General features: G+C 33.2%; 1 protein-coding gene across 1 annotated transcript; it reads left to right on the forward strand.

The window, feature by feature from the left end:
* Window positions 1-6602: 6602 nt before the first annotated feature.
* On the forward strand, window positions 6603-13050 carry LOC125834557 (uncharacterized). Its single transcript, XM_049513698.1, has 6 exons — window positions 6603-7114; window positions 7882-8538; window positions 9228-9683; window positions 10781-10953; window positions 11520-11703; window positions 12489-13050. Exons 1-6 carry the CDS (start codon window positions 6719-6721, stop codon window positions 12579-12581), a joined length of 1959 nt encoding a protein of 652 aa, XP_049369655.1. The 5' UTR covers window positions 6603-6718; the 3' UTR covers window positions 12582-13050.
* Window positions 13051-13301: the final 251 nt, after the last annotated feature.

Genomic DNA, 13301 nt, shown 5'->3' on the forward strand with positions numbered 1-13301 from the left:
TCTCTATTTTGTTTTGTTAATATTGGGAAATTACTATTCTGGTGGTTATTGGCTCTTAGCTGTTGTTAAACTAATGTACAAGACTTATATTCTTGGTTGGTTTTCCCTGAGATTAGTCATAGTATCGAGTTAAGCTTTGGAAATGTATTGGCATTTTCTCTGCTATCCTACCCGAAGTTTTATTTTCCCATTTTTGCTTCTCGAATATCGATAAATCTGTTTTATTGCTAAATATTTGACACCCTATCTTTCATTCCTTCACCTCTAGTTGGACGAATGAAATAAGGGGACTACATTCCAAGTACGCGTGTTGCATTTACTATTATATTGAGTTCGAAGGTCGTATTTTGGTTACTACTCGTTTTATCTCTTTATTTGTTACTTTCATTGAATCTCCATTGAGATGTATGCATTATTTTCCTACTCCTATCAGCATGTTGGTTGATAGCATTTTTAGAATCTGTGTTGAACTTATTTGTTAAACTTGATACAAAGATGGGGACCAATGATAGATTGATATAAATTTTGTCATCACCTCCCCTACTGTTGTTTCTCTTAATATTTGATGTTGGAACAAGTTTGAATGCGTTAAAAGAGTCTCCACCTTTTTGATGCTTATGGCTGTTCACTGGAAACTAGAAATTCACGTTGAAATAATAGGCAATATGTTTTACTTGTTAAAAGTTGAAATGTAAGACAACTTCACCATATTGTCAACTATCTGGACCCACAAATTTAGGATATGCATGTTTATGTAATCTATAATTGAGCATCTTTACGGTGATTGATTTAAACCAATTGATTCGATCGAATTATGAGCATGTTTACCTTGTAAATAGCAAATTGTGTGAATCTAATGCCATAATTAAATATTCAAGAAAAATGTACTTGTCTTAGTTGGTCGTTATCTTCGGTTTAATTTTGACAGATTAGTCGGTTATTAGAGATAAGTTAAATTGCATTGTCGAAATTCACTCAAACATGCTTTGTCTTTAATTCGGGAAGCAACCGGAAGCTGAATTTTTTTTTTATAAATTATCATGTTTCTCCAGAAATGACTTGAGTTGATTGTTTAATAGTTATTCTTGGAGCATTATAAGGTATAATGTCCATTGTTGCTTTTAAATTTCGAGGTGGTCCACTCTTGTCGTTTGCTACGTAGAGACAAGTTGTAACTTTCACTTTCATTATTTGAAGTTAGTGAATGAATTTTTATCATTGACCCTTTTCTTTTTTTTATATATACACATTTATGTCCTTTTTCTTGGCTAATTCAAGTTGTGGGATGGTAACTTCATTGGTCTTATTTTTAATTTCTTTTGCCAGTTCATTCTTTATTCCATGTCACTTTCCTCTTTTGCTAATTCGTTCTCTTCATTTGCATGTGAAATCTACCCGGGTTCTTGCGGACTTTATCCTCGCATTTTTCTTTGGGCCACGGAGGCCTATATTCAAATTTTTATTCGAGTTAGCCGATCATTAAAATCGAAGAACAAGTCCTTAAAAAATTGACAAACAAGATTTGGAGTTGATACGAGATTTTATACACTAGTATACACCTAGTGTATACGAAAAATGAGAAAACGGGCTTAAAGAGGCCCACTCTTCCTCATGAACTGTATTTTGTTACTTTGGGCCTAAGCCCCTCCTTTGTCTTGCTTATTATTATTTTGTTAATTATTAGGACAGATGGAAAAATTGGGCCTAAGGCCCAAAGAACAATATTTTTTGTTATGTTAGACTAAGACAGGTGTAGGTGATTCGAATGGACCTTCGACCCAAAACAAGATTAGGCCCAAGTACTGGCCCAGGCGAACAGTAAACCAGACTTGGGCCCAAATTTCCTTCTTTACTGATTATTTTATATATGTTTATCTGTCGATATTTGTTGTTAGTCTTAAGGTTACTACGGTTTAATTCCCCGAAAGATAGTCATTCTAAACTAATCTTCTAAAAATTAACTAATTAAATACTCGCTCCCTATAATATTGAAACATAATCTATCAAAATGTTTAACTTAGATAATATCGCAATACTTCTCCTTATCCCTTTTTAAAATGGTCTTAACTAAAAAAGTTCAATTTTACAATTCAAGTTAAGTTAAATTATTTTAGTCAAATAATTAATTACCGGATAACCGCGTATTAGCGGGCATTTCGGGTGCTTTCAAACCCTTTCCGAAATGCTAATAAGAACCCGAACCCCTTTTAAGTTTTTATTAGGTTCTCTGTAAAGTCTTTTGAAAACAATAGTTTTCTTAATTTTACTTTAAAATTAAGTTGCGACTCTTAAAACCAATAAAAAAATATTTTCCTAATAAAACAATTATCATCAAAATATCAAATATAACATTAAAATGATTGTTTACCCTAAAATTGGTATTGTTGAATTTATAGGTGGTCAAGTGTTGGGTAGGGGTGTTCACGGTTTGGATAAAAACCGATCCAAACCGAAAAACCAAACCAAACCGGTAAAATAAAACCAATTTTATTTGGGTTTGGTTTGGTTTGGTTTTGGATTTTTGAAAACCGATAGTATTTGGTTTGGTTATGGTTTTATTTGAAAAAACCCGAAGAAATAACCGAACCGAACCGATGAATTATATACATATATTTTATTAATATACATACTTAATATATTATTTTTATAAACAATTTTAAAGATCGTATACATATTTTCATTAAAATTTCTTTATAATTTACTTATTGAAAGCAAAAATGCCCAAAATGAAACATTTATCTTATTTATTTCATGTATATGAGTGTCTATGTCAATTCTTTGTGGAACTGAAAATGTTATTGTCTCTTCCTTCTAGGCCAATATAGTGAATTTTAAAGCTTTATTGATAGTAAATTTAGTGATTGAAAGTTTAGTAATTTAAGTCATTCTAACTATTTTTCGTTTTGAATGGATTGTTGTCACTTTTTTCACATTTTAAATGAATTATTTCTTTTATTTTTGTGTATGGTTAATAACCGAATAACCGAACCAAACCAAACCGAAACCGATAATCACTAAACTGATAAATGTATATTATATTTGGTTTGGTTTGGTTTTGATAATTTTAAAACCGATTAAGTTGGTTTGGTTTTGGTTTTGACCAATAACCGATCCAAACCAACCTGTGAACACCCCTAGTGTTGGGTTTGAAAGAATCAGAGTATTACGTGGAAGCTTACTATTGAGAATTCTAGTGTAACATAAACAATAGAGCAGTACAAATTAGCTATAGAGCAGTACAAGTTAGCTATAGAGCAGTACAAGTTAGTTGGTTAGTGATATGTAAAGTTAGTTAGATAATGAGTTGTAAAGTTAGTTAGCCAGCTGGCAGCATAGTTAGTTAGATGAATAGTGTATATATATACTTGTAAGTAACTTAAGCAAATTAACTTCAATACAATTTCAATACAGATAAAAATTCCCAAATCAATACTCTCTGTTCTTCTTCCTTTCTTGAGTTCTTGTATTCTCTAATTTCCAGATTCAGATTTGTTCACTTACCATTGCAAATCATATAACGATAAATTAGACGACACATAAAACTATACTAAAAGAAACATATATTATTATATGATACGCAATTGGCCTGCATATTTAAAAAAGGGAAAACTATACAAATACGACCAATAATTAATGGAACTATTTACCCAAATTAAACCCTACCCAAGCTATTTACCCTTAATGGACCCCTTACCCAATCTATTTACACGCATACCCCCTTCCCCATTAAAGTACAATTAGGGGATTTTGAACTCAAAGTACTGTCGAACCCATAAAATCGTTATACAACTCTCCTCTTTGAATCTATTAATCTCCATTACCGGTATATGCTTTCTTCTTTCATTCTTTGTTGTTTTAAGCTAAAGATTACTAATATCGAAGCTTTTTTTGGACATTAAGCTAATATCAAATTTGACTCAATTAGTTGTCTTTCTCCTATCCCTTTGGAGAAAATTAAATGGTACGTTTATTTTGACATTCAGCTAATTATAAAAAAATAGTTCAATTAGTTGCCTTTCTCCTATCCTCATTACTTTGCTTTTTATCTTCTTCTTTTTTTGTATTTCTCTCTCTCTTTCACGTTACCTAGATATCCCAAAAGAGGGTAAAGTTTAGATCTGAAACCTGAGAAAATGGATTTCAAAAATCAAAATCGAAAGTTTTCCATGATGTTTGAGGTTATTTGAGGCAATTGTTCTATAAATCTCACTAGAATGCATAAATGAGTATTTAAATATTGTATATGAATGTATTGATATTGTATAACACTTTATATAAATATATATTCATCTCTCGTACATAATTATACGTTATATATACATGATTGTATATTATTTATACAATATAGATATTTTGTTTATATATGGCTATTTAGCTGAATTTGGTTTTTTTTTTGTTGCGGCATATTTGTGTAAGATGCTTTTTTTAAAAGGACAAATTTTCATTTGCACAAAAAATTGCTCAAAATTAGCAATACATGCAAATAAAAGTTATTTTCAATAAAATGGTCATATGTATAGATAATGTATCGATATGTATATATAAAGTATGGATATGTATAGATGATTAGCTATATGCCTATATATAAAAGATGTGTATATATATATATACATTATTGATACAGTAAAATATATATTACAGATCAATTTTTTCAATCTCAGCCAACTCAAATCTCCTTTAAATAGTCTTAAAATTTAGATATAAGATCCTCTCAACATTTCAATTCTTTTAATATATTATTCACTCAAAACGATTCATGTTTGTGGCAAATTTAGCTCGCGATTTGTTTGTTAATTATGCACGATGTGAGAATTTTTAAATCATGAATCGACAAACTTTTATAAAGGTGATTTTCATGATAATCATTACACGTACATTTCATTAAAAAGACAAATATTGCTTCAAGAAGTTAGTTATCATCAAATAAGCAAAAACTATTATTATTATTATTTTTTATGCTTCCCCACTAGAGGTGAGTTCCATGGAACAACTCATTTGCGAACTCTTACTTATCGTCATCGAAATGATCTAAGAAATCTTTTATAGGGTATGAAAAAATACAAATTTGAAAGAGTTAGAATCACGTAAATGAGAAAAAGGGGACGGAGACCAAGCTAAATTTGTAGAGCAAGAAAGTGTTCATATCGTTTAATACTTTATCGAAGTGATTCCTCTTTTCATCTGTTATAAGAAAGAAACTATGATAATTGCTAGTACTCTTTTGCTGATTATTATGGGCTTCTTCTAACCATAAGCTCCATTTGAAAAGAAGAGAAAAAAATTAAAGTACCTACCTAGAAATAAAATGGAAAGATTCACCCCAACCATACTCACAAACAAACAACATATATTGTGAATTAATTACTTAATTTTGAAATGATTAAAGTCTTATATAAAATCCAAATAAAGATAGTCATGCCTTAACTATGAAAAGAATATCAAAATCCTACCGACATTGGGCGAAGCTAGATCACACGATGAACTAATAATTGGGGTGAATTTGGTTAGTACAATGTTTGAATGAATAGTAAACTAATAATTTGGTTAATTTTTGTTAGTCGAATGAACTAATGGTCATTATTCCTTTTAATTTTTCATTTTAAAAAATAAAATAAAAACTCTTTTTTTTGGGGGTGGGGGGAAGGGGGAGGGGGGGATTCCACCTGGTGTCCGACTCCGATTAAATCCAAATCGTGCAATGCACGGTCCATTTGGGAGTGACGCTCCAAATAAGATTTTTTCTATACCCAGAGTTCGAATTCGAGACATCTGATTAAGGGTAAAACAGTTTCATCATTGCAGCACAATCGATGTTAGTAGGGGTGTTCATGGGTTGGATAAAGACCAATTTAAATCGTAAAATTGAACAAACCATTTTTATTTGAGATTGGTTTGGTTTTAGATTGTTAAAAACCTCTATTATTTTGTTTGGGGTTGATTTTATTCGAAAAAATAACCGAACCGAACTGATAAATTATATACATATATTTTATTATTATACATAGATAATATAATATTTTTACAAACAATTTTAAGGATCTTACATACGTTTTCATCAAAATTTATTTTAATCTATTTATAAAAGCAAAAATGTCCAAGACAAAAATATTTATCTTATTGGTTTCATGTAGATATGTGTCTATGACAATTCTTTGTGGGACTAGAAATATCAATGTCTCTTCCTTCTAGGCCAAAATGGTGAATTTTGAAGTTTTTTTCACAGTAAATTTAGAGATTGAAAGTTTTAAAATGTCAGTTGCTAACTATTTTTTCATTTTGAATGAATTGTTATCACTTTTTTCCATTACTTTTATTTTTGAGTATAGTTAATAACCAAATAACCGAACCAAACCGAACTGAAACCGATAATAACCAAATTGATAAATGTATATTATGTTTGATTTAGTTTGATTTTGATAATTTAAAAACCGATTAAGTTAATTTGATTTTAATTTTAATCAATAACTGATCCAAAACCGATCCGTGAACACCCCTACACGTTGGTTAGGGAATCAAAAAGTACTTAGATCCATCAACAGGATTGCCAAGCCCATATTCATCTTTAATGGGCCGGATTAGAAATCAAACAAATGTATTCCGAACTTCTTTCTTCCCAAACCCTCCGCTTGTTTCTCTTTTCTCTCTCTCTCTGTTTCTACTACAAACTCCTTCAACTGACTAAGAAGAAGAGGAAACAAAGGAAAGAAGAAGAAAATCTATGGCGGATGTTGTACAGTTCAAGCTGGAGCGTATGCTCCCTGAGCTCGACGACCTTGAAAAACGTGGTCTATTTAGCCGCCAGGAAATAGCGGAAATAGTGAAACAGCGCCGGAAATTTGAGTACAGGCTGAAGAGACCTAGTCCATTGAAGCAGGATTTTGTAGCATACATTGACTATGAGAAAAGTCTCGATTCTCTACGACTTCTACGTAAAAAAGCTCAGATGAAAACAACCGGCGATAGAAAGTTGAAAAAGTCTGTTTCAGATTATGCTGGAGTTTCCAGGATTATTGAGATTTATCGGCTCGCCACCACTAGGTTTAAGGGAGATATAGAGCTTTGGTTTCAGTATTTGGAGTTCTGTAGGGAGCGAAGGAATGGTCGAATGAAGAAGGTACGTTTACCTTTGCAGAAACTTGTTTAATTGGAAGCTCAATTTTCGTGTTTTATACTTAAACGTAGGTATTATTTTATAATCCAGTCATTTAGAGAGTTCCTAAATTGTCTAAAAATGTGTGTAATTCTTTACTAATGGAATGATATAACAAAGTTATTTGGCATTGAGGCATAGTTGATTATTGATGAGATTAATATATTATTAGAGAGCAAACTAGTTCTAAAACATTGGGAATAAAAAAACTTAAGATAAGATAATTAGTATAATGGAAGGGCAGTTAATTTTTCTCTTATTATGTTAAAATGTCTTTTATTTGACAAAGTTCCATTTTTTAAGCATTGAGGGTTGTCCTTAGAGTATTAGTTTTGCCCCTTCTGCAAACCAGTGAATTTGATGAACTTATTTTCTACATAAAAATCCAAAGCTGCAGGCTTTAAATGTGTATTTTGAATATAATTGTAAATCAAGGCAGTCAACACACTAAACCTTGATTACTAAGTTGGTTTACTAAGTCTGTTCTGTGGTCAAGTTTCTAGTTTTCAACTCTTTAACTTCTCTTAGGATTTAACAAACAGTATATATTTCTTAATCCTTGGTTCTCTTACCTGTATTTATGCACTTGCATATGATCATTTGCAACATGGTAAAATGGCAAAATCTATCTGGTGTTGATTTCCCTCCTATATTTATGAAAATCATTAAATGTTGAGAAACTGTGCTCTCGGGTGTCTTATGCTGTTCTTATGCCTTTTGTTCTTCAATAGGCCCTTGCACAGGTAATCAGGTTTCACCCTAAGGTGCCTGGAGTATGGATATATGCTGCAGCTTGGGAATTCGATAGCAACTTAAATGCTGCTGCTGCTCGTGCCCTAATGCATAGCGGCTTGAGAGCATGTCCAACTTCTGAGGATTTGTGGGTAGAATATCTCCGAATGGAGCTTACATACCTGAATAAATTAAAGGCCCGCAAAGTTGTGCTAGGAGAGGATGAGGGAACACTAGCTCGTTCTGGCAAAAGTGCTAAAGAGGAACAGTGGAGAGATGAGAACAAGGAATTATTTATTGTCCTTGATGATAAAAGAGAGGAAGACAAATTATCCAACCTTCACGACGGAGACTCGAAGGAGAAATTAGATTTATTTAGGGAACAAGGTTTAAGTGTTCTTCAGACAGTTTACGGTGGTTCTATTAAAGCCCTCCCTTCCAGTTTCAGTTTAAGAACAAAGTTTCTTGACATACTAGAAGCAACAGATTTAGGTCATTCAGAAGATATGCGAAATGAAATACTTGCTGATATGAAACGGGACTTCTCAAAAGAACCAAAATATTGGGATTGGCTTGCAAGACAGGAAGTGATTGATCTTAATAATCCAGAGACTACTGAAGCAATGACAGCTGATCAGTTAAGCAGAGCAATTCAGGTAATACTAAACCTTTGTTGATCCACCTGTTCGATTTTGATGTTATAATCTAATTCCTGTATTGCCTGTAATGTGATAATTTCTGGATCTTTCATGTCTAAGATCACGTGAAAAGGACATATGTTTGCCAGAAACTTAGGAAAGCTATTTATAAATGAAGGTTCTTAATTCCTTAATAATCCTCAATCATTGTTTACTCCAATTTTCCAGTCTAAGGAAAAAGTGGCATGAATTCTGGAATTACCCCTTCTGAGAGTCTGTCTTCTAGTTTGGTTGGAAGATTGTTCCTTCATGTGCAGCAGAGCGGCTATTTGAACTTTACTGTTTGGACAATGTTATACTTCTCCAATGCCTAAATCAGATGACATATACCAAAAGTCTTTGGTTGCACATGAAACATTACGAGGCTTGTGCTTTACTGTTTGAGATCTTCCTTTCCTTTAGTTTTATGATTTGATTCACTCTTTCAGTGCACTGGTAGTAAATCACTGTTTTACAGAATATCCTGTATAACTTTCTTCGTTCATTAGCAGGTGCAGGCAACTGTATGTTCTTGAGTGACAAATTCTGATACTCTTTTTGTGGGTTCGAGTGGGGGTGGGGGGGTTGGAGATTTCATTATCTGCAGTTCTCTTTTTATGGTGTATATCTGTACCCTGCTGACAAGACTACCCACATTGATTCTGTAGGTTTATGAGGAGGGTTTAAAAATTGTGCCTTCAGCTTCAATGTTTGATTGTTATGCAAAGTTCCTGATGGATGTCATCCGTTTTAAAAATAAGGGAAGTCAATCTTCTGAGCTCTTCAGTACAGCTAGTCATGTTATGGATCCTATTTCACATCTCCTGGTAGTATATGAAAAGGCTGAAACCATGGGGTGCATCACAGAAGATCTTGCTTGCCAGCATGTTTCTTTTCTACTGCAACTTGGGAAAGTAGATGAAGCTAAGACTTTGGCGGAGAAATTGTGTTCTGGAAAATTTTCAGAAGCAGTGCAGCTATGGGCTTTACGGTTCTCAATAGAAATGAGATTTATCCAGAAGAACTGTACTCCAAATAAGGCAGCTCTGTCTTCTATCTTTGAACCCCTGAGAAGTGTTTTGTTGAAACTTCCCATATTAGAAGCAGAAACTATATGGCTTATGGTAGGCCAAAGCTTAAACCTTTCCCTGTTTAGAGTCTTTTTCATGCATTATAAGATGGTGATAGAAACTGTATTGCTCCTTCTGACTTAGCTGTGACATATGAGATCTTGTTTTCCAGTTGCATATATCAATATTTCTTCTGCTATTACATTTTTGGCGTACTTCTATAGATGAAGCTGAATCCTTACTAGATATTATAGAGTACTTGTAAGCTGACCAAGGATACATCTTGTGCTTCTTTTTGAACATGTAAATTCACTATCTTTGTACTGATGATTAATATAGTGTTTCTTTAAAAGAACACTTCTGCTATTTGAATAGATTCCTTTTGCGAGCATTGAGGCTTGATACAATACTACATATAAGATGCAAGTCAGGGCAGTGCTTATATTTCAGCAGATTCCATTCAGTGCGCATTATGTTGAGTATGTTAGAGATGTATCAGTGGTTGAGACATGCACATGGCTACACCATTTCACTGTCATTTGTGTTATGCTTTTAATTTGCTATTTGCTTTTTGCTTTTTGCTTTTTTAGAATAGGGAAGCATCTGTTGAGTGCTTCATGTGATTACATATGTAATGCAAGTCTGAGGAGTGCTTATTTGTTGGCAGATCCCATTGAGTTCAGTGCATGTTACATTGTTGAGCATGTTAGCATGTTAGAGATGTACAAGTAAATGATGGATGCATGAGGCATCACAGTTTCACTATTGGTTGTGTATGCTTTTGGGGATAGAGTTGCATTCATAAGAAGTGCGGGATTTGTCCTTGTCTATGTGAAACTAAACTAATATTACCCAACAGAAACATTATTTTCTCAGTAGTTGTTAGGATGGAAGGTCTCTGAGCCAAAATAAAATAAAAATAGGACCTCTTGAGCCAGTTCCATGGTATTTTGATCAAGCACAAGAATTTTCTTTGTTTATCATTTTAATTTTTCTTTCAAGCAATATTGTTACATGCCATTCTGTCTGATCTCTTTCTATGCTTTAGTTTTACTAGTGTCGAATGAATGGAATGTTTATAAGCTTGAACTTCATAGATCCATTTACTCCAAAAAAATTCTTAAGATCCATTTACATTACATATTATGCAGGCGCTCAAATATTTTTCCACTCATAAGAAATTCTTTGACAAGTTGGTTGAGACTTCTATATCTTTACTGGCCAAAGATGGTGGAAGTGATGATGGTTTTTCCCTCTCTACTACCATCGTCAATTTTGTTCTGCAAAGGGATGGACTTGGGAGTGCTAGAGAGTTGTATAAGAGGTATGCTACTGCTGATTGATTATAGTCATGTATATATAGTGCAAACATCTATGTTTGATAAACTGTTCTGTTATAGTGAATGTGCTCCTGTACGTTAACCTGAAGAAAGATTTGTTTAAGAGCATGGTAAGAATGTGCTGACATCTATCTTTAGCCCACTTTTTTTAGGTTAAGGGAATACAGTCTATAAAATGAACCCTCTTCCAACTGGATCATTTTATGAACAAATCATAGTCCTTCATTATTGCATTAGCTAATCAGTCGTTTTCTGAAGTTAGTTTAGGTAATTAGGTACCATGTTTGTTCACTTGCTTACTAGTATCAAAAAGATTAACCTGGTGCAACTCTTACTTGATATTGGGTCCTTTAAAATTCAAGGACTTCCAGGTGTTGAGAGATATAAGGGTTTTCTCCAGTCTTTAGACTTTGTTATCCAGTATTATTTAATCAAAACTTCTTCAGATGTGTGAGATCAAATTTAGGGGTGCTGAGATGATAGATGATGTTTCATTTGTTCTTTAAAGAGCAATAGATACATGTTGACTGACATTGACTGCCTTGTGCAGATTTCTTGCTTTACCGCATCCAGGACTTTCTTTATACAGGAATTGCATTGAGCTGGAATTGAACCTTGCGTCTAGTGGAGATAAGATTAGTCTTGGAAATGTCCGAAAACTATTTGAAACTGCACTTACAACTTATGATCAAGATGTCAGATTGTGGCAAGACTATTATAATATGGAAATCAAGGTACACGATATTTCCTTCTCCTCCTCCTTTGGGGAACACATTATTTTTCTCACTAAAACAAATAGCAGAAAATGTTCAGAGATATGCTGGGAATTAGAGGAAAAAGGTGTGCGCTGTTTCAACTCCAATTGTAAACCTAAAATGAACAAGTGCCTTCTCTCTTACAATTTAAGCTTTTAAATGATCACACATCTTGGCGTGGTTATAAGTCATGAGTTCTTAAGTCTTATTGTCAGCGCAACAGCAGTTATTTTCGATTGGTTCATGGTAAAGAATCATGCCGATGAGCATAAAATTAAAAAAAATACTGATGTCCTCTCTCTAATATTTTATATTTTAGATATATTTGGAATTTGTATTTGGTTGCAAATTTGTTTCCTTATATATATATATATATATATATATATATATATATGATGAGGCAATATATTTGTTGTTATATGATCTACTAATAGTGACATATTCAAGAATTATCCTCCTTTGCCTTTGGAGTCGAGTAGCATTTGTAGTATTTTAAGGCATTGTTTAATTGACTCTCATTAGTTTAAGTAATGATGTGTGTTGTGCCACTAATTATTTACCTATGCTTTTGTAAAAGATTATGATCCAGCGATTGTTGAAGGTAGTGGGGAGGTTTCTTAAATGGGCGTGGGGGGTGGAAGTATTTGCTGCTGCTATTTATTATGTTCCAACTTTGTGGAGATTTTTGTTAGTCATGGTCATGGACTATGGATAAATGAGTAATCATCTAGTGCTGATTTTTTTTTTTTAAAACTACTGTTCAGATGGGAACATCAGAAACTGCAGCAGCTGTTCACTGGCGAGCACGGAAAACCCTCAAGAAGAGTATTTCCCTTGTACCCTCACTGGATATGTGATCAATCTCATGTGTGAATACCGTCAAAATTTGACTTGGGAATACTTTGAGCAAGTAATATTAACCAAAGCTCTCTGTGGAGGTCTGGCTAATGTGATTTCTTATGTGGTGCACCATCTCATATATCATTGAGCTGCCAATCTTAATCTACATCACAATTTGCAGTATTGGTTCTCTTTTGAGGACATCTTATGTGATCTGAGTCACTGTTAAAGGAGCCTTGCTATATTCTTAGGCAGGACTTTGGCAGCAACTGTGATATAAAGCCTTTAGGAGAGAGCTATTGTCAATTTTCTTGACCTCTCAAACTACTTGGAACGACAAAATTTTGTAGACGAGTACCTTTAGCTTTGTGTGTCAAACAGACAATGTACCATTTCTATCAAGAAAGCCTTCATATGGTTTCTTCTAATTTCATTATTTCAAGACTCTTTTCTTTTTGTTCAAATATAGTAATATTTTCATGTTGAGTTCTAGTTCTTTGATCCACGAGTTTATGCCATAAACTAAATTTCTCAATAAATCCTTCTTGCACTTGAAATCCGCTTCAAACTCATTGATCAATAGGCGTCTCTAGTTGTCTGTGAAGGACTTAAATCTTTCATTTTGTGCATAAAACTTCTGCAACCCAGTTTCTCTATTAGACATGATAAAGCGTTGATTCATATCTAGTCGTTTGTCAATCATAAACACTATAGTTTCTTATTTATGACATGTTAAG

The sequence above is a fragment of the Solanum verrucosum genome, unplaced genomic scaffold (assembly GCF_900185275.1).
Source record: "Solanum verrucosum unplaced genomic scaffold, falcon-dt-bn FXZP01000287.1, whole genome shotgun sequence".
Classification (NCBI taxonomy): Eukaryota; Viridiplantae; Streptophyta; class Magnoliopsida; order Solanales; family Solanaceae; genus Solanum; species Solanum verrucosum.

What these genes read in the sequence shown, in the direction of transcription:
- LOC125834557 (XM_049513698.1), top strand. Translation starts at nt 6,719, where the DNA reads ATGGCGGATGTTGTACAGTTCAAGCTGGAGCGTATGCTCCCTGAGCTC. An exon ending in GGAATGGTCGAATGAAGAAG is followed by an intron (nt 7,115 to 7,881) that starts GTACGTTTACCT and finishes GTTCTTCAATAG; the next exon opens with GCCCTTGCACAGGTAATCAG. An exon ending in ATTATAATATGGAAATCAAG is followed by an intron (nt 11,704 to 12,488) that starts GTACACGATATT and finishes ACTACTGTTCAG; the next exon opens with ATGGGAACATCAGAAACTGC.